General features: G+C 43.4%; 1 protein-coding gene across 1 annotated transcript in view; it reads left to right on the forward strand.

Moving 5' to 3' along the window:
- The window catches only part of LOC125459470 (mucin-6-like), a 224,983-nt gene that overhangs the window by 135,883 nt on the left and 66,477 nt on the right, over positions 1-22,623 (forward strand). The window contains exons 19-20 of the mRNA XM_048545971.2: positions 7,771-7,908; positions 12,613-12,771. Of these exons, the coding sequence (XP_048401928.2) occupies positions 7,771-7,908; positions 12,613-12,771 (297 nt within the window). The remainder of the gene's footprint in view (positions 1-7,770; positions 7,909-12,612; positions 12,772-22,623) is intronic.

The following is a 22,623-nucleotide window of genomic DNA, read 5'->3' on the forward strand; positions in this document are numbered from 1 at the left end:
AACTGGATTCATTCCTCCCATCAACCAGCCAGGTTGCACTACTACCAGTGTCCACCTACCACCACCATTCCATTTCCACCCCTCCCCGCCCCCTCTTTACAGCTTCCTCTATTCCCACGTCGAGTCCAGAACGAGGGTAATACCCAAAACATTGACAGCTCCTTTCCTCCTGATGCAGCCTGGCTTGCTGTGTTCTTTCATCCTCCTGCTTGTCTATCTTGGATTCCAGCATCTGCTGTTTTTGTGTCTCTTCTCCACAGTCCACCCTACGCAGGCCTCTTAGTATCCTATAAGCTTCGATGTGATTCTGCTCTCGTCCTTCTAAACTCCGTCGAGTACATAACCAGAGTCTATAACCTCCCATCATATAATAAGCTCTTCATTCCCTGGATCATTCTTGTGAGCCTCCTTTGAATCCCCTTCAAAGCAGTGCATCCTTCCTTCGATATGGGGCCCAAAACTGCTCATAATATTCAAACTGCAAACCAACTAGACACTTGTACAGCTTCAACTGTACATCACTGCTTTTGTATTCTTGCCTAACATTGTCTAACGTCTTCTGAAAATCCAAATAGGTCGCATCCACTGGCTGTCACTTGACTAACTTTCTTGTTACCTCCTCCAAGAATTATACCATATTTTGTCAGGCGTGACATTCCCTTGACGAAGCCATCTGACTCAGCCCGATTTTATCTTGAACTTCCAAATACTCAACAATCTCAACCTTAATAATGAACTCTAAAATCATATCGATGACTGAGATCAGGTTAACTGGTGTATAATTCCCCTCCTTAAACAATCTGCCATTTTCTAGACCCTGGAATCCTCTCTGACTCTAACGATTCCTGAAAGATGACCACCAATACCTCTACAATCTCCTAAGCTATTTCCTTCAGAACCCTGTGATGTAGTCCATCCAGTCTGTGAGATTTGCCTATCTTCAGACCTTCCACCTTCCCCAACACCTTCTCCTTAGTGGTGGCTACTGCACTCACCTTTGCCCCCTGAAGTTCTGGTATGCTGCTGGAGGTCAGTAATTGTCAAAGAATAGAGTTAACAAATGATAGCTTTAACTAATCATGAGCATTATGTTATGCCCACTAATTGTCACCTTGTCATGTAAATAAGTCTTACTTTATAAAGGAGTTTAAGGATTTATTGAGCGTAATGGTAGTCTCCCTACTTGTAAAGCAGAGGGTTTGACATACGTGTCATCTGTAGTCCAGTCCCTCATGAGAGCCAACAGGTTGACCCAAATCCTGAGAAAGCTTCCTTGACCCTTCCTTTCTTTTTATATCTTCAATGTTTTGGAGTGCAAAAAGAATATACTGTTGCATTGATATGCTTGATCACAACCCATGACAATTTTTGACCTGTGAGAAGCAGTGCTTTGAGCAGCTTTTTTCTCTAGGCTGTTGCACTGTGAGAGACAATGGGTGTGTTAGCTGCCCAGTGAACATCTCCCAGCCTTGAACGACATGGCACTCACTGAAAAGCTCAAACATAGGAATCATATTTCTTTGTTGAGATATATGGAATCATCACTAATTTTGTACTGCCACACTTATCTTATATGTATGTGTGAGAAGATGTGTACAGGCCTGGCCTTGGATCCATTTCCTGGCTATTGCTTGTGGCCTCTCAGCATTCTCTGCATTAATGTGTATGTCTTGACTGTTGTGCTCAAAGTTTAAGGGTCAAGGACCCCCGATGCATGAGGCTATCTGCATTCAAAAACTTCCTAGTGAGAGATGAACAGTATTTGGCGATTGTAATATCTCATATCCACGGGGTCTATGAAATGGCTCTACATCACCCACAGCAGTCTGACTTAACCAGGATTTTTTTTAGCAAAAGTAGAACCACAACAGAGATTATAACAATGCAAATGAAAATGTATTGACAAAAATGATAGCATATCTAAATGTTGTATCACCCATGCATCCCCTCAATATGTTTTGTTTTACTTCTCCCTATCTCCATTTACAAGTTAATTTTCTCCCTATCTCCATTTCCAGGTTAATGCTTAATTTCCACAAATGTGGTGGAGGGAGCATATTTTGAGGTTTTCCCTGTTGACTTGGACTTCCCTATTGAACAGATGTCCTGTGATTGTTTTTTTGGTTTAAAATGCCCAGGCCTGCTGAAAATCTTATGGTCCATTCCGAGGAAGAGTTACTCGATCCGAAACATTAACTCTGATTTTTCTCCACAGGTGCTGCCAGACCTACTGAGCTTTTTCCAGCAACTTGTTTTTGTTCCTGCTCAGATACAGGTTTGCCTTCCCTGTCTTGAACAGTTGCAAGCTTTGAGATCACAGGCATTAGGGGCGACACAGTGGCTGAGTGGTTAACACTGCTGCCTCACAGTGCCAGGGGCCTGGGTTCGATTCCATTTTGGGCGACTGTCAGTGTGCAGTTTGCACATTCTCCCTGTGTCTGCCTGGGTTTCCTCTGGGTGCTCTAGTTTCCTCCCACAGTCCAGATATGTGTAGCTTAGGTGGATTGGCTATGCTATAGTGTCCAGGGATGCTTTGATTAGGAGAGGTGGGTCTGGATGGGATTCACTGAGGGTTAGTGTGTATGTGTTGGGCCAAAGGGCCTGTTTCTACACTGTAGGGATTGTATGTATGAGGCACTTCTGGAGTGTGATGTAGAGAAGTTTCTGAAGTGACTGTGTGTTGCTCACCCCCTCTGTGGGACTCTCTAGCTTCAAATAACACAGATCTTGCTAACATTGATCTCGCCCAGCGCACATCCAGTACAATGTAACCTGTATAACTCTTTTTGGTCGTACATCCTTTGCTTACTATAATCTGTCTATACCACTTATAAACAAAGTTTTTCACTGTATTTCGGTACACATGACAGTAAATGAATCAATCTGTTCAATCGACCAACCTATGGACACCATCCTAACTCTTTGGAAAGAAAGGGCAGCAGGAGTGAGGTCAGTGTCTTTCATCTCCTGTTGCATTCTCATTGATACTTACCATAAATGGCTGCAGCAGTGGAACCCAGATCTGAGACCATAACCAGCAGCCACTGAGCTGCTGGATCTGATGTCCTAGACAGTTGCCACCCTTTCCCTGGACATAGTCAGATACGCGCACATTGGACCCACCACAGCACCGAGAATGTCAAAGACTCCTCTATCTTTCATTGCACCATACTGAGGACCACTGGCACATGTGCCTGTTATGCACTTGGTCCTGCAGTTGAGCAAGTCACTTATGACCTCGAACAAAAGTATGTCTTCATCATGGGACTGAGTAGATACCTAGCCTCCAGCAACCTTCTGAGTACCAGGGACTCAAGTATTTCTTCCTCTAGTGGTTTTAGAGATGTGTAAGTGTTGGGCTCACCAGATCATGTCTCTGAGTCTAATGAAGCAGAGGGTGCCCCCTGAGATAAAAGCCTCTGTGTTAGTGGAAGATATAGGTGCACACCCTAGTTCATCTTCTGAGGGCTCACAGACTTCCTCCTCTGATGTTGCTGAGAGGGTCAGAATGTGGCTTCCTTCTTTCAGAAGTTTCTTGGTGCCATTAAGGGGTGGTACAGTGGCTCAGTGGTTAGCACTGCTGCCTCACAGCACCAGGGACCCAGGTTGGATTCTACCTCAGGTGACTGTTGCTGTGGAGTTGCCACATTCTCCCCATGTCTGTATGGATTTCCTCCGGGTCTTACAGTTTCCTCCCACAGTCCAAAGGTGTGCAGGCTAGGTGGATTGGCCATGCTAAATTGCCTGTAGTATTCAGGGATCTGTAGATGAGCTGGGTTATAGGAGGTTGGGTCTGGTTGGGATGCCCCGAGGGTTGGTGTGAACTTGTTGGGCCGTAGGGCCTGTTTCTACACTGTAGGGATTCTATGATTAGTACCTGCATAATAGAAGAAAGGGAATTAGTGTAGAAGATGGATAAAAGTTAATGTGGAGCAAGAATAACTTAGGGTCGGATAAATCAAAGGAGAGGAGAGCAAGTGGAACTTGTTGGCTGCCCATTCTTATCTCACCACTTATGCATTATGGTCCCAGTCTTCCCCCTATCTCCACTAGTTTCTCCTCACTGACAGTGAGGAGCCTGATGTCTGCCATACTCTTCCTGTGTACTGGACATTCTGGCCTGTTTGTAGGGCAATATTTCCTGCAATGTGGCAAAGAGAAGATAAATTATGATAAAGTTAGTGATCGTGTATGAGCCTGAGAAGTGGGGTGGTGTCACCAGTGAGTCACTGAGAAGTGTTGAGGGCAATAAAGGTTGGTAGGATAGAGAAGGAGTTGATGCTTAAGCTGTAAGAATTTGTGAGATGTGTTTTCAATGGCAGAGTTAGATTGATGGCTCTATGAATGTGAGAGAGCAGAGAAAAGATGATGCCACTTACCCTTGCAGAGTACAGGAGACCATTGATTCACTTGCAGCATTATTGGCTCTTGCTTTTTACAGTGGAAACAGCACTGACCTATGATAATATCTCTGCACAGGCTGGCTGCGTGTGGTAGGGTGGACTCATTGCAGTCAGGAAGAAAGAGGACTGACCTTCTCTCCGCTAACCAGTCCACCAACACCTTGATCTTTCTCCATCATGCAGGGAGCAAGCTTAGTTTCCTTCTATGCCATTTGGTTAGACTTAAAAGGCAAGTACGACCGTGTGAGGAATATTTCCTGGATTGCAGCACTAGCTGGATACTAAATATGGCACCTTCGAAGCTGGTAGTTGCAGGCAGTGTCAAGCATCTGTATCTCACTTGCCAGGGAATGTACAGAGTTATGTGCTTAACATCTTGCTTGCATTATGAGGTCAGAAGCATGTGATAACTTGCCCTGGGCTATGACAAAAATAATATGATGAAACTTGCTCACCCCCAGTCATTAATTTCAAACTTAGTTTGGGAGTTTTTCAACAAAATGTAATTCACAAATTGCAATTTTGTCTGTTTGCTAAATTTAAAGGGAAATTTGAAGAGAAATCTTCCAGTAGATAGGTAAAGATTTGAAAGTTATTCAGACAGCCCTAAAAGATATTTTGACCTATCAACAGCCAAAGTTGGACAGGCAACATAAGATGAAAAGGCAGGTCACAAAGAAAGGAAGAGGAACCCTAGATCTGAGTCTGCTGACAAAGCATTCAAAGTGCCCAAACCTTGTTGGTGCTGCCTAAGTCATGGTGCTTTGTTAAATGCACGGGAGAAGGTTTGCTTTGTGATTGTTGCCTATAGGCCACCTTTGACTAAGTGAATAGGCAAAACTATGGCAGATGGAGTTCAATGTAAGCAAGTGTGAGGTTATCCATTTTGGACCAAAATTGGGTAGATCAAGGTGCTTTCTAGGTGGTATAACGTTAAAAGCAATAGATGTCTTAAGAGACTGGGGTTTTACTTGCATAGATCTTTAAAATGTCATGGCATGTGCAAAAAACACTCAAAGCTGTTGGAATGCTGGACTTTACGTCGAAAGGACTAGATTACAAGGATACAGAAGTTACACTAAAATTTACAAAAACCTGGTTAGACCACATTTATAGTACTTTGAGTAGATCTGGATGCAACTCCTTGGGAAGGATATATTGGCCTGAAAGATAGAGCACAAAATAGGATTGCAAGAATGATACCTGGACTTCAGAAGGTTAAGGAAGTTCTATTCGAAGTGGTCAAAATATTTAAGACAGAATAGATAACAATAAGCGACATGGTGGCACAGTGATTAGCACTGCTGCTTCCATGCCAGGGACCCAGGTTTGATTCCAGCCTTGGGTGATTGTCTGTGTGGAGTTTGAATACATCTCTCCGTGTCTGTGTGGGTTTCCTCCGGGTGCTCCAGGTTTCTACCACAGATCAAAAATATGCAAGTAACATAGATTGGCCATACTAAATTGCCCATAGTATTCAGGGATCTGCAGGCTAGATGGACTAGCTTTGGGAAATGTAGGGTTATGGGGATAGGGTAAGGGGCAGGCTGGTTGGGATGCTTTTTGGAGGATCATTGTATATTCAATGGGCTGAAAGGTATCTTTCTGCACTGCTGAAATTCTATGACTCTAAATTATTTTGTTTGACTGGGAATTCTAGAACTAAAGAGCATAGTCTTGAGAATTAGGACTGGACTATTCAGGAGAGATGTTAGGAAGTGTTTTTAACATACAAAGGGTGCTTGATGTCTGCAACTCTCCTCCATAAATAGCAGTGGATGCAGGATCACAACCGCACCACTTTGAATCTCCCACTTTCCTTTCTTCAGAATTTTGGTTTTGAGTATCCCTACTCCTACCCTATTATAATATAATAGTAAATACTAATAGCTTCTTGACACTGTATTATGAAAAATGTTGCGTGTTGATTAACATTTTATCCTTGAGAAATATAATTAATCTTCGCATTTAGTATTTACCAATTACCTACCTCTTGGCACAGAATAGGGGATATGTCATGTGCTGTGAAATACAGTGATGCAAAATGTTGAGCTACACAGGCTTATTATCTGTATGAGGCTAACGTGTTCAAAATCATTAATTGGATCCTTTGAACTAATCATTATCTCTGTCTCTCTTTTCCACTATTCCCTGTGCAATCTCTTTTATAAGGGCAATCTCTTATTGGGGCGACATGGTAGCTCAGTGGTTAGCACTGCAGCCTCACAGTACCAGGGACAGGCTTCGATTCCAGCCTTGGGCAACTGTCTGTGTGGAGTTTGCACATTCTCCCCATGTCTGCGTGGGCCTTCTCCACAGTCCAAAGATGTGCAGGTTAGGTGGATCGGCTGTGCTAAATTGCCCGTAGTGTTCAGGGGTGTGTGGGTTACAGGGGGATGGGTCTGGGTGGGATGCTTCAAGGGGCGGTGTGGACTTGTTGGGCTGAAGGGCCTGTTTCCACACTGTAGATAGTCTAATCTAAGTAGGATGTTAACAATAGAATTTAAACAGAAAATACTGGAAGAGCTTTGCAAACCAGGCAGCATCTATGGATAGAAACAATGTTTCAGGTCGAGTTCTCTCCTCAGACACTGTCAAACTGATATTAATTTCCAGCATAGATAGTAGGAACTGCCGAATCTGGAGTCTGAGATAACAAGGTGTATGGTTGGATGAACACAGCATCAGAAAAGCAAGAAAGCTGATGTTTCTGAAGAAGGGTCCAGACCCGAAACATCAGCTTTCCTTCTCCTCTGAATCCTCTGTGTTCATCTAGCTCTACACCTTGTTGTCTTAATTTCCAGCATTTATTTCTATCTTACATGTCCAACCTTTGTTTAAATATAAATATTATTTATACCTGTTTTAATTCATAGAATCCCCACAGCACAGAAGCAGGCCATTCAGCCTGTTGCATTATAAACAAACTCTGAAGAGCCATCCTACCCAGACCCATTCCCCTACCCTATCCCTGCACTTTCATTTCAGATGATTAATCCACCTGACACGCACATCTTTGACTATGGGAGGAAACCCATGCAGACATAGGAAGAATATGCAAACTGCATACAGACAGTCACCTGAGGTTAGAACTGAACCTGGGTCCCTGGCGCTATGAGGCAGCAGTGCTCGCAACTGAATCACTGTACCACCGTAATTCCTCACACAAACCTTGCAATAACAGAGTAGAAACTTTAGAAATATCACTAGATAATTTCCCTACTCTTCCAGGTGAGTGAAGAGTGATAAAACCATTATGACTCCTGTGTATCCACAGCATTACTGTTTCTTATAGCAGACAATGGATTCAACTTCAATGGTTAACAGCTATGGCAATTAACTTTAGAATTATTCTGCTGTCTTTTAGGAGATATTTCGATTTACAGGCAGTCGTCAGTCTACATTCAGGTGAGCACTCTGTCCGGTCTCGAGATGCAGATCCAGGTTGGCCCAGTTTTTCAGGCATACGTTAATATTGGAAATGATTTCTTCGGCACCAGTACTGGTAAGAGTTGAAGCATTGTTAAAAATGATATAAAATAATTTGTATTTTAAAACTAGAGAAATATCTGCGCACACACCCGCACATACACACAAACACAGACACATAAAGACACAGGAATTACATCCTTGATCAACAGTCATTAGGTGAGCTTCTGGTTTGTATGGATTAAAGGGGTCTGAAATCCTCAACTGTGGGTTGCGCTGTCAGCAGTGGTCCCAAGTGGAAACTGCAGGTAATAATGAGCTGAATATTTACATTGTCCTCAATTGAGTGCTGGATCATCTGGAAACACAACTGGAACTGTCCAGAACTTGAGGATCACACTGCCTGCTTCATAGTAAATTGTGAAGAAAGGTATAGCAAATTGCAAATGTTAATTGAAATAACTCTACAGAAGCCGGTATCTTGTCACCAATTCACCCTTTGTTTACACATGAGTCTGTTTGGGTTGAGGTCAGGAACAAGAAAGGAGCAGTCACTTTGTTGGGGTTTTTTTACAAACCCCCTAATAGTTGCAGAGAAGTGGAGAAGCGGATTGGGAGGCAGATACTGGAAAGGTGCGGGAGTCATAGGGTTGTAGTCATGGGTGACTTCAACTTTCCAAATATTAATTGGAAACTTATTAGTTCTAATAGTTTAGATGGAGCATATTTTGTCCAGTGTGTTCAGGAAGGATTCCTGACACAGTACGTAGATAGACCAACATGAGAAGAGGTCACTTTGGATTTGGTGCTTGGCAGTGAACCGGGCCAAGTGTCAGACCTGTTGGTAGGAGAGCATTTTGGTGGTAGCGATCATAACTCTGTTACTTTTACAATAGTCATGGAGAAAGATAGGTACATAGAGCAGGATAAGGTTTATAATTGGGGCAAGTAATTATAATTATGTTAGGCAAAAGCTGGGTAACATAAAATGGGAACAGATGCTGTCAGGGAAGAGCACTATAGAAGTGTGAGATTGTTTAAGGAATACATGCTGCGTGTGCTCAATATGTTTGTCACAGGGAAGATGCGGTCGAGTGAGGGAGCCTTAGTTCTTGAGAGACGGCGAACGACTAATCAAGAGGAAGAAGGATGCTTATATAAGGTTTAGGAAACAAGGATCGGAAAAGGCTTTACTGGGATACAGGTTAGCCAGGAAAGAGCTGAAGAAAGGGCTAAGGAGAGCCATAAGGGACCATGAGAAAAGTTTGGCAGATAGGATCAAGGAAAACCCCAAAGCCTTTAACATGTATGAATAAGAGAATGACCAGAGAAAGGGCAGGGCCGATCAAGGAATGTAAAGGGAATTTGCGTACGGAGCCTCAAGAGATAGGAGAGGTCCTCAATGAATACTTTTCTTCGGTATTCATGGACCTTGTTGCGGGGAGGACGGTGTGAAACAGGCTGGTGGGCTAGAGGAAGTGGATGTTAGTAAGGAAGATGTACTGGGAAATTTGAGGAACTTGAAGATAGATAAGTCCTCTGGACCTGATGGAATTTATCCAAGGATTCTATGGGACCTGAGGGAAGAGATCGCAGGGCCTTTGGCGATGATCTTTTCATCGTCACTGTCCACAAGTATAGTGCCAGAAGATTTGAGAGTGGCAAACATCATCCCTTGTTCAATAAAGAGAATAGGGATAATCCCAAAATTATAGACCAGTTCGCCTTACTTCAGTGGTGGGCAAATTATTGAAAAGGGCTCTGAGAGATCGGATTTATGATCACTTGGATAGGCAGTTTGATTCGTGATAGTCGGTATGGATTTGTGAGGGGTAGATCATGCCTCTTAAACTCTATTGAATTCTTTGAGGACGTGACCAAACATGTGGATGAAGGTAGAGCAGTGGATGTGGTATTCATGGATTTAAGTAAGGCGTTTGATAAGGTTCCCCATGGTAAGCTCATGCAGAAAATAAGGAGAGGGAAATGTGGCAGATTAGATTCAGAACTGGCTGACCCTTAGAAGACAAAGGGACGGAAACTATTCAACATGGTCCTCAGTTACAAATGGTGTACCACAAGGATCTGTTCCGGACCCTCTTCTATTTGTGATTTTTGTAAATGATTTGGATATAGGAGTGGAAGGATGGATTAGTAAGCTCAAAGATGATACGAAGGTGGCTTGAGTTGTAGATAGTGCGGAGGGCTGTTCTAGTTACAAAGGCTCATTGATAGGATGCAGAGCTGGGCTGAGAAGTGGCAGATGGAGTTTAACCCTGAAAAGTGTGAGGTGATTCATTTTCAAAGGAAAAATTTGGAAGCAGCATATAGGCTTAACTGAAAGATTCTCGGCAGTGTGGAGGAGCAGAGGGATCTTGGGGTTCATGTCCACAATTCCTTGAAAGCTGCCACCCAGGTGGATAGAGTTGTTAAGAAGGCATATGATGTATTAGCTTTCATTAACAGAGGGATTGAGTTCAAAAGCTGTGAAGTTATGCTGCAGCTATACAAAACCCTGGTTCGTCCACATCTGGAGTATTGTGTCCAGATGTGGTTGCCTCATGACAGGAAAGATGTGGAAGCGTTGGAAAAGAAGAGATGTACCAGGATATTGCACGGAATGGAGGGAAGGTCATATAAGGAAAGATTAAGAGAGCTAGGGTTTTTCTCTTTAGACCGATGATGAATGAAAGGTGACTTGATAGAGGTGTACAAAATGATCAAAAGTGTTGATAGATTGGACAGCCAAAGACTTTTTCCTGGGGTGGAGGTAGCTATTACGAGGGGGCATAGTTTTAAAGTGAGTGGAGGTAACATAAGGGAGACATGAGAGGTTGGTTCTTTACTCAGAGAGTGGTAGGGGCGTGGAATGCATTGCTGGAGAGGGTAGTGGAGTCGGCCTCGTTGGGGCATTTAAGCAGCTATTAGATAGGCACATGGATGATAGTATAAGGTAGGGGTGGAGTTTCAAAAGACCTTAGGTTTAGGGTAAAAGTTCAGCACACCATTGTGGGCCGAAGGGCCTGTACTGTGCTGTACTGTTCTATGTTCAGCCACAGTTTCCTAATTTGATCAGATTAAAAGCTTCAGTCAGGAAATTCGTATCCTATGAGGTCCAGCTGGCTGACCTTGTTATAAGCACTACGTTAATAGATTAAGCAAATGCAAAACATGATAATCAATGTTATTTGTTGAGGGAAACCCCCACCTGGAAAGGACATGTTGACCGAGTACAGATTTCAGTTTTTTAGAAACAATTGAGTGTTGAAATAGCGAAGAGAAATTACAACAAGAATTTTAGGATTAGAATTGAGCAAGTTTACAGTGAATCCAAGAAACAGTGAGAGGTGTAGAATGCACCTACCCAGAAATCTAAAGACACACAATTAATTTAGGGTGTTTAGAAAAACAACTGACAATTACACAGAAAGGAAAGGATATATGAAGGAATTTGCAGAAAGTTTGGAATTAGAGAAACTAAACTAGTATAGCAAACAAAATGACAAAGCAGTTTGAGGAGCTAAATGATCTATTGCTGTTCCTATATTCTTTCATGTAACCACATGCTGATCATGATCATCCAATGACCTGATTGTTGAAAGTCATTGAATCAGAATTTGGTACTCTATATGATTAATAGAACATTTGTTTTTTATTTTCATCTCAGTTTTCCAGCCGACCACATTATATCAGATTTAGCAAAGTATAACATTGCTTAAAAAAAGATATATTTAGCCGTGAATATACAAGTTTGGGTGCTTAATCTTGCTTGCATAATGCGGTCAGAAGCAAATGATAACTTGCCCAGGCTAGGACAAAAATAATACCATGAAACTTGCTCACCCCCAGTTTTTAACTTCAAACTTAGCTTGGGAGTTTTTAAATACAAACTAATGCATATATTGCAATTTTGTCTCTTGGTCAAATTTAAAGGAATATGTGCAATTAAAGAGAAATATTCCAGTGGATAGGTAAAGATTTGAAAGTTATTTAGACAGCCTGAAGAGACATTTTGACCCATCAACAGCCAAATTGGAACAGGCCACATAAAATGAAAAGGCAGGTCACAAGGAAAGGAAGAAGAACCCTAGATGAACCTGAGTCTGCAGACAAAGCATTCAAAGTGCCCACATCTTGTTGGTGCTGCAAAAGTCATGGTGCTTTGTATTTAAAGTGTACAGGCAAAGGGTTGCTTTGTGATTGTTGCCTATAGGTCATCCAAAGCTTTTCATTTTGTGTTCGTCCAGACAATCTCAAAAATGTCAAGTCAAGGCAAAAACTAACATTTATACTACATGAGAGGAGAGTACCAATTAGTTGGCAGTGAATTTTGATTCATAGAGCCATTGCCATGGAAAATGCATCATTAGTGATGATTGACAGTTAACCTCCATGCTTCATTTAATTTTAAACCAGATAGATTGATTATGATTGGTCAGGCATTACTTGAGAAATTAACCCATGCATATATGTCATCTGTTTTGAAACCGGTGCAGAGTCCATTTTTCTTGGTCTATAGGTTCCACATTTGCTGGATAATCCTGAGTATGTGAAGAATTACAATGACACTGCCAGTCAGACTCATACTTGCTTATATTGGAAGCTACAAAAAATAATACACCTTGACTAGGATTTGTGGCATCTGTGGAGACAAGTGGGCAATGAAAGAAAGACCTTCATTTGACAAAACATATCTTTTTTCAGCATTACTTATGTACTACCAAACATATAAATGTATAATATCTTCCAGTTATAACACATAGTGCTTGTTCTGTTGCAGGACTGTGTGGTAATTTCAATGGTGATCCGAAGGATGATTTCAGAAGTAGCATGGGAATATTGGAACGTACCGCTGCCTCTTTTGTGAATTCTTGGCAGATTGATTACCGCTGTAAAGGCGCTACTAACAAACAATCATGTACATCTGCAATATTAAACTGTGAGTTTTGTATATATGCATCCTGTTTTTAAAATTATATCTTAAATAGGTTTGTAACATCTGTGGAGATAAGTGAGCAATGAAAGAAAGACCTCCATTTGTATACCACTCTTCATGACCATGTGATACCTCAAAACACTTGACAGTCAATATGCTCAGCAACCTCCCACAAACAGTAATGTGATATGGCCAAACCATCTGTTGTTGTTACATTGAATGAAGGATAAATATTGGCAAGGACAACTGAGGAGAACTCACCTGCAGTTCTTTGAGTTGGTGCCATGTAATCTTCTATATCCACCCAAGAAGGTAGATGCGATCTGAATTTAACGTCTGAAAGACAGCACCAACATTACACTGCTCCCTCAATTCCTCATTACAGTTTAGTCCTTGATGTTTGTGCTAAAGTTCTGGATTAGCCTTGAACTTGGACCCTTCAACAGCAATTCGTGATAAGTTGAACTTGACAGCCATAGTTTTAAGACCCACTGCAGCATACTTGGTTGATTGTGCTGAACTGCGGTTGTGTTGCTTTGGCAAAGTGATGTCTTTCAGAACAGACAGTAGACCTTTAAGTCTACTCAGTCATTCCACAGACTCTATGCCATTAGATTGGAAAAAGGGCAAGGCATTTCTTCAATTGACATTTAAGCCTCAGCCAAACCCAACCAAAACATTAGTGGAGTAGATTTTAATCCCTCTTATCACAAACTTCCTTTTTATCGTGAAACTGATGCTAGAGTGAAAACCAAAGTGCCTCCCCCTCTCTCCCTATTTATTCCAGTTCCCTCCCCCCAAGCCCCTCTCCGATGAAGGGTCTAGGCCCGAAACGTCAGCTTTTGTGCTCCTGGGATGCTGCTTGGCCTGCTGTGTTCATCCAGCCTCACGTTTTGTTATCTTGGAGTCTCCAGCATCTGCAGTTCCCATTATCTCTCAATGAATAGTCTTGCCAGTTTGCAACTCCTTTATTCCTACTCAAAACCATTAGTCTTCACTGGTTTCTCTGTGTTTGAGGCCCCATACGCGGGTTCAAATGGAACACAAATATATCAATTTTGGTGACATTAGTGAGATCATAATGCTATTCAAATGGAACTTGGTGACAACAAAATACTCAGGTAAGGTTCATTACTGCTCAAGATTCCTTAGTACTAGAAAAAAAACAAGTGGTGTTTCTGCACATCCCTGAAACAGTCTGAGGGCCTCTCCTGCCCCTTTGCTCTTCCACCAGGAATATAGTCTGTAGTCAAATTATAAACAAAGATCATTTTAGGTCCCTTTTTAAACCACTGACCAGTTTTGATGTACCCCCCGCCCCACTGGCATCAGGTGGTGGAAAGATGTGAAAACGTGAGTATTTGGCTTCAGGCAACACCAAATTCCTTTCCCCATATCAATCCTGAGTTAAAACTAACTGAATGGAAATTACCTAACTACTCCATATAAATTGTATTCATATAGTAGTTATCAATAAGGGAATAAAAGTAAAATAGTGCAGATGCTGGAGATCGGAAGTAAAAACTAAAAGTGCTGGAGAAATCCAATAAGTCTTGTCGTATCTTTGGAGAGAGAAACAGAATTAATATTTTGAATCCAATGAATTCACCAGAACTGATGAGGGCTGGGAAATTATGTTTTTAATGCTGTTGCAAATGGAGCAAATGATGAGCACACCCAGAGCAAAAGGAAGTAATTAGCAGAGTAAAGGAGTGATCTATATGCAAAAATGGTTTAAATGTTTGGCGTTGAGTAGGTAAAAATAGGTACATTCTTCTGAGAGCAAACCCGTGCCATTAAGCCACTGACAGGGGAGAGAGGGCATGTAATCAAAATAGAGGATAGTGTTCATGCTCTGAAATTGTTGAACTCAGTACTGAATCCTGAAGCTTTAAATGCTTAAGTGGAAAAATGAGGTGCTGTTTCTCCACCTTGCATTTGACTTTGCTGGAACACTGCAGTAAAGATAGGATGGAAGTGTTAGAATGAGAGCAAGATGGTGTATTAAAATAGCAACTGGAATGTAAGGTTGTTCTTAACTAAATATTAGTGAACAAGAGTTGAATTCAAGGGTGCATTTCCAGGATGGCAACCTGAAATATTTGGAGTGCCGCAGAGATCAGTGCTAAGGCCACAATCATTTAAAATGTATATTAATGATTTGGGTGAATGCATGCACTTTACCCAAGTTTGCAGTCGACACAAAATTGATAGGAAAAAAAGTGCACGGATGACACAGAGTCTGCAGAAGAATATAGACAGGTTAAACAAGTGTGAGAAAAAGTGAGGTTTTGCACTTTGGCAGGAAGAACAAAGGACCTGAATATTATTAAAATGGAGAAGGACTGAAGAAAGCTACAGAAGAGGGGAATTTGAGAGTGCTCGTCCATGAATCACAAAAAGCTAACATCCATGTTCAGCAATTAATAGAGGAGGCAAATGGAATTTTGGTTTTTCTTTCAAAAGGAATGGAGTATAACAGTAGGGAGGTTTGCTTAAATTTTACAAGTCCCTTGTCAGACGACAGCTAGAAAACTAAATAGTTTTGGGCACCTTATTTGAGGAAAGGTACTGACATTGGAGGCAATCCAGAGATGTTTCACTGGGCCGATGCTGGATATGGAGGGACCATCTTAGAACAAAGAACAGTAGAGCACTCTAAGCCTGTGCTGACATATTTTGCCTTTCCATATTAAAGCTGATTTCATTTACAGGATCCATATCTGTCTATTCCCTTCCTATTCATGTATTCATCCAGGTGTTTCTTGAAAGCTGCTATTGTGTCTGCTTCTATCGCCTTCCCTGGTAGCACATTCCAGGCACTCACCACCCTTTGTGTGAAAAACATGCCTCACACATTTCTTTTTAACATGGCCCTGAATCTGTGTCCTGTAGTAATTGACCCCACCACCCTAGGAAAAAGCCTCATACCTTCCATTCTATCGGTGCCATTCACAATTTTATAAACTTCTTTTAGGTTGCCCTCAAACTCTTGCATTCCAGTAAAAACAAGCCCAGTCTATTCCAGACATAGTAGAAACTGCAGATGCTGGAGAGTCTGAAGAAGGGTCTAAGCCCGAAATGTCAGCCTTCCTGTTCCCCTAATGCTGCTTGGCCTACTGTGTTCATCCAGCTCTACACCTTGTTATCCCAGCCTATTCCATCTTTCTTCAAAGCTGAAGTCCCCCATACCAGGCAATATCCTAATAAACCTTTGATGCACCCTGACCAAAGCATCCTTGTACTTACTGTAGTGTGGTGTCCAGAACTGTTTGCAATATGCTAAGTGTTCCCTAACTTAAGTTCTATTTAGCTGCAGCATAACCTGTCTATCCTTATACTCAGTGCCCCTTCCCATGACGGCAGGCTTGCCGTAGGCCTTTTTTACTACCTTATTTACCTGTGCTGCCACCTTCAGTGATATGCGGACCTGCGCACTCAGATCTGTCTGTATGTCAATACTCTGAAGGGTTCTGCCATTCAGTGTATAATTTGAACCTTTTGCTTGACCTTCCAAAATGCAAGTGACCTCACCAATGTTTTGTACAGCTGCATCTTGTCATCCAAACTCCGGTGCTCAATGCTGTGAGCAACAAAGGCACGCGTGCCAAACACTTTCTTCACCACCCTGTCTTCTGCAACATCACTTTCAAGGAACTACGTGCCCGCACCCTACTTTCTCTGTTCGATAACACTTCCCAGGGCCCTACCATTAACTGTATAAGTCCTGCTTTGGTTTAACTTGCCAAAATACTAATCTAAATTACCAAATCTAAATTAAACTGCATCTGCCATTTCTCAGCATGTTGGCCCATCTGATCAAGATCATGTTGTACTGTTAGGTTACCTATCCCATTGTCCATAATTCCACCAATTTTGGTGTCATATGGAAACTTACAAACCATGTCCCCTATATTCTCATCCAAATCATTTGTAAAATGATGAACACCAATGGACCCAGAATTGATCTTATCAGCTCACTCACTGCTGGTCACAGGCCTCCAGTCCAAATAAGAACCCTCTACCACTACCCTCTGTCTCCTACCGTCAAGCCAATTTTGCATCCTATTAGCTAGCTCTCCTTGGATCCCATGTGATCCAACCTTAACAACCAGACAACCATGCAGAGCCTTAATGAAAGCCTTGCTAAAGTTCACTGATACATGGAACAGATGCGAGCAGTTGGAACTAGCTGAGTGGGCACCACAGTCAGCATGGATCAGTTTGGGCTAAAAGGCCTGTTTCCATGCTGTATTACTCAATGTCTCTATGACTGTAAGTGGGATTAGTTCATTTTAAGATACCTGGTTGCATGGATAAGTTGAACCAAAGGGTCTGTTTCCATGCCCTGTGGTTCCCTCACCACCTACCTCAGATGTTGTATAGAAACAATGTCTTTTAAGGCCCAGCCAACTCGTTTAGTAGTGTTGCTGCCATGTTAGTCTTGGTGGTGGACATGGAAGTCCCCAACCAGAGTACATGTTGTGACTTAGCCACCCTCAGTGCTTCCTCCAAGTGTTATTCAACGTGGAGGAGTATTGATTCATCAGCAGAAGGACAGTACATGGTAACCAATAGGAGATTTATTTGACACAGTAAAACTGAAGCCATGAGTCTTCATGATGTCTGGAGTCAGTGTTGAGAACTCCCAGGGCACCTCTCTCCTGACTGTGCAGCACTGCCTCCACCTTTTCTGTAGGTCAAGACATAATCAGGAATTTGTGTTGGTGGTGTGTGAGACTTTGTCAGGGTGTTGTTTGACTAGTTTGTGACTCAGGTCTCCCAGTTTTGGCACTAGCCCCTAAATTAGATTTCCTACATTGTAGAAGCAGCCTCTTCGGCCCAACAAGTCCACACCGCCTCTTGCAGCATCCCACCCAGACCCATCTGCCTATAACCCACACACCCCTGAACACTACAGGCAATTTAGCATGGCCAGTCCACCTAGCCTGCACATCTTTGGACTGTGGGAGGAAACCCACGCAGACATGGGAAGAATGTGCAAACTCTGCACAGACAGTTGCCAGAGGCTGGAATCGAACCCGAGTCCCTGGCGCTGTGAGGCTACACTGAGCGACCGTGCCGCCTTGTTAGCAAGGAGGACTTAGCAGTGTCGACAGGGCTACTTTTGTTCTCATCTCTTCTGTTTCCTTGTTTGATATCAGGTGGTCTGGCAAGTTGAATTTCTTTGCTGAGACTTCGTAACAATTTATATGACTGAATGGCTTGCTGGACATTTCAGCAGGTGGTTGAGAGTCAACCAATCTGAAATATAATTATTAAAGTAGCTTAAGAAGGTCACAGATGAGCATCAAACTCAACCAGAAGCTCAAGACCAAATTAACCCACCGAGTTCAGAGAATTGTAAGGTCGTGTCTGACCTGCTGAATTTGTGATTTTATTTGTTTCAGATCTCCAGCACCCACATTTATTTGTTTTATTTTAATCAGCGGGTTGCTTCTTTGCTCACATTTGACTCAGGGCATTGAGATTTCTAGGAGTCCAGAGTCAATTAGCAAGCTCTGCCAGCTCAACACCCTCCTTATAGTTACCTTAGTGCAGCAATGTCTGATTTGTCTGATCTGCTGAAAGATTAGAGAATACCCAGTAATGGTAATGGAGAAGTCTAAGACAGTGGCAATAGGGAATGATTCAATGAGGAAGATGATGCCTGTTTGTTGCTTGACTAGTCTGTAAATGACCTTCCAGATGTTACTTTGGAAGACTTTGGAGGATCAACTACAAAGAATATGTTTTTATTGTTCCACTACTTAGGCTGATGACACATTTTCACTCTGGTCTTATACTTAGTGAATTTTTGTAATGTGGAATATTAAACTGCATGCATTTTATCTTGTTAATTTATGAATGTAGACATCACTAGCTTGGTTTGAATGTATTGAACATTTCTGATTGCTCTTAAGAAGGTGTTGGCAATCTGACTTTTTGGACTGCAGTCCATATGCTATAGGAACACCCAGGATGCAGGTAGAGTGTGAGGTCTAAGATTTTGACTCAGCAACACTGAAGGAATAGTGATATATTTCCAAGTCACGGTGGTGAGTAGCTTAGAGGGTAACATTCAGATGTTAATGTCCCTTGTAGCTGCTGCCCTTGTTTTTCGGGTGGATGTTAAAGATGTTAGGTGGGATGCCAACCGGGTGGCCTACTTAGTCCGGATGGTGCCACGCTTCTTCAGTGTTGTTTCAGCTGCATTCATCCAGGCGTTTATTTGTCTTATGAAGAGAGATTGATCGGTTTAGGCCTAGACTCTCTGGAGTTTAGAAGGATGTGGGGAGATCTAATTGAGGTATATAAGACACCCAAGAGGATTGACCAAGTAGATGTAAAAACGATAACACGGTGTGAAGCTAGGTGAACACAGCAGGCCAAGCAGCATCAGATGAGCAGGAAAGCTTGACGTTTCGGTCAGGACACTTCTTCAGAAATGGGGGTGGGGAAGGGGAGTATGAAATAAAAAGGGAGATGGGGGAGGCAGGTAGAAGATGGATAAAGGAGAAGATAGGGTGAGATTAGACAGACAGATCAAAGAGGCGGGGTTAGAGTCAGTGAAAGTGAATGAAGGTGGGGAGTTCGGGAGTGGATAGGTCAGTCCAGGGAGGACGAACAGGTCAAGGAGGTGGGATGTGGTTAGTGGGTGGGAGATGGGGGTGGGAGGAATGGTTAGGGAGGTGGGGACTAACTGGACTGGTTTTGGCATGTGGCTGGGGGAGGGGAGATTTTGAAGCTTGTGAAGTCCACCCTGATACCCTTGGGCTGCAGGGTTCCCAAGCGAAATATGAGATGCTGTTCCTGCATCTTTTGGGTGGCGTCATTGTGGCAGTGCAGGAGGCCCAGGATGGACTTGTCGTCCAAGGAGTTGGTGGGGGGGGGGGTGGAGTTGAAATGGTTCGCGACTGGGAAGTGTAGTTGTTTGTTGCGCACTGAGCGTAGGTGTTCTGCAAAGCGATCCCCAAGCCTCCGTTTGGTTTCCCCAATGTAGAGGAGGCCACAACAGGAACAGTGGATACAGTATATCACATGTAAAAAAAGGATGTTTTCTTATATGGGGCAATCTAGAATGAATGGTCATAATTTTACAATGAGGGGTAGCAGATTTAAATCAGAGATGAGAAACTACCTCCCTCAAAGGTCATGAATCTGAGGAATTTACTGCTCTAGAGTACAGTGGATGTTTAGACATTGAGTACGTTTCAGGAAGAGATATACAGCTTTTTGATTAGAAATGGTTTGAAGGTTTATCAGCAGCAGCCAGAAATGTGGAGTTTGTCCGAAATGATACTAGCAATTGTTGTCTTCAATAGCTGAGCAAGGTTATGAGACAAAATTGCCTACGCCTGCACCTGATTCATGTATTCTTATGTTCAAGTGAAGACTTTCCCAACACACTGTTAACTTACACATCATAAATGGTGAACAGGGTTCATGGAATCAAGAGATAATGGGAACTGCAGATGCTGGAGATTCCAAGATAATAAAATGTGAGGCTGGATGAACACAGCAGGCCAAGCAGCATCTCAGGAGCACAAAACCTGACGTTTCGGGCCTAGACCCTTCATCAGAGAGGGGGATGGGGGGAGGGAACTGGAATAAATAGGGAGAGAGGGGGAGGCGGACCGAAGATGGAGAGTAGAGAAGATAGGTGGAGAAGGTGTGGGTGGGGAGGTAGGGAGGGGATAGGTCAGTCCAGGGAAGACGGACAGGTCAAGGAGGTGGGATGAGGTTAGTGGGTAGCTGGGGGTGCGGCTTGGGGTGGGAGGAAGGGATGGGTGAGAGGAAGAACCGGTTAGGGAGGCAGAGACAGGTTGGACTGGTTTTGGGATGCAGTGGGTGGGGGGGAAGAGCTGGGCTGGTTGTGTGGTGCAGTGGGGGGAGGGGATGAACTGGGCTGGTTTAGGGATGCAGTGGGGGAAGGGGAGATTTTGAAACTGGTGAAGTCCACATTGATACCATATGGCTGCAGGGTTCCCAGGCGGAATATGAGTTGCTGTTCCTGCAACCTTCGGGTGGCATCATTGTGGCAGTGCAGGAGGCCCATGATGGACATGTCATCAAGAGAATGGGAGGGGGAGTGGAAATGGTTGGCGACTGGGAGGTGCAGTTGTTTGTTGCGAACTGAGCGGAGGTGTTCTGCAAAGCGGTCCCCAAGCCTCCGCTTGGTTTCCCCAATGTAGAGAAAGCCGCACCGGGTACAGTGGATGCAGTATACCACATTGGCAGATGTGCAGGTGAACCTCTGCTTAATGTGGAATGTCATCTTGGGGCCTGGGATGGGGGTAACCATTTCCACTCCCCCTCCCATTCTCTTGATGACATGTCCATCATGGGCCTCCTGCACTGCCACAATGATGCCACCCGAAGGTTGCAGGAACAGCAACTCATATTCCACCTGGGAACCCTGCAGCCATATGGTATCAATGTGGACTTCACCAGTTTCAAAATCTCCCCTTCCCCAACTGCATCCCTAAACCAGCCCAGTTCATCCCCTCCCCCCACTGCACCACACAACCAGCCCAGCTCTTCCCCCCCACCCACTGCATCCCAAAACCAGTCCAACCTGTCTCTGCCTCCCTAACCGGTTCTTCCTCTCACCCATCCCTTCCTCCCACCCAAGCCGCACCCCCAGCTACCCACTAACCTCATCCCACCTCCTTGACCTGTCCGTCTTCCCTGGACTGACCTATCCCCTCCCTACCTCCCCACCCACACCTTCTCCACCTATCTTCTCTACTCTCCATCTTCGGTCCGCCTCCCCCTCTCTCCCTATTTATTCCAGTTCCCTCCCCCCATCCCCCTCTCTGATGAAGGGTCTAGGCCCGAAACGTCAGGTTTTGTGCTCCTGAGATGCTGCTTGGCCTGCTGTGTTCATCCAGCCTCACATTTTATTATCATGGAATCAAGAAGTGAGTTTCTCATAACAGAATTCTCAGCCTTGATCTGTTCTTGTAGCCACACTACTTAGATAGCTAGTCCAGTCCATTTTCTGGTCAGAGTAACTTTAGTGTGATGATAGCAGGGGATTCAGTGATGTTAATGCCATAGACTGTCAAGGGCTAATGGCTGGATTCTCTCTTGTTGGAGATTGTCATTGACTGCACTTATTGTTGTGTGAATGTTACTTGCCACCTATCAACTCAAATCTGAATGTTAAAACATAGAACATAACAGCACAGTACAGGCCCTTCGGCCCTCGATGTTGGCTGACCTGTCATACCAATCTGAAGCCCAACTAACCTACACTACGGGTCTTACTACATATAGACATAGCTGCTTCAACATTTAACTCAAACATTGAACATTGTGAAACTATCAGAATACATATCTATTTCTGACTTTGTGAGAGGGAAAGTCATTGATGAAGCAGCTGCACGAGACATTGGTGAGGCCAGTTTTAGAAAACTGCATACAATTCTGGTCGCCCTGTTATTGGAAGATGTTGTTAATCTGAAAAAGAGTGCAGAAAAAAAAACGTTGGATGTTGCTGGGAACGGAGGGCTAGAGTTATAAGGAGATACTGCATAGACTGAGACATTTTTGCCTGGAATGTTGGCAGCTGCGTGGTGACTTTACAGAGGTTTATAAAATCATGAGGGGCATTGATAAGGTGAATAGCCGACGTATTTTTCCAAGGATAGGGGAATCTAAAACTAGAGGGCATAGGTTTAAGGTGAGATGGGAATTAAAAAGGGTACCTGAGGGGCCGCAGTTTCATACACACGGTCGTCCGTGCATGGAACGAGCTGCCAGAAGAGGTGAGTACAGTTGCAACAGTTTGATAGAATCCCTGCAGTGTGGAAACAGGCCCTTCGGTCTAACAAGTCCACACTGACCCTC

Source organism: Stegostoma tigrinum, chromosome 17, assembly GCF_030684315.1.
Source record: "Stegostoma tigrinum isolate sSteTig4 chromosome 17, sSteTig4.hap1, whole genome shotgun sequence".
NCBI lineage: Eukaryota > Metazoa > Chordata > Chondrichthyes > Orectolobiformes > Stegostomatidae > Stegostoma > Stegostoma tigrinum.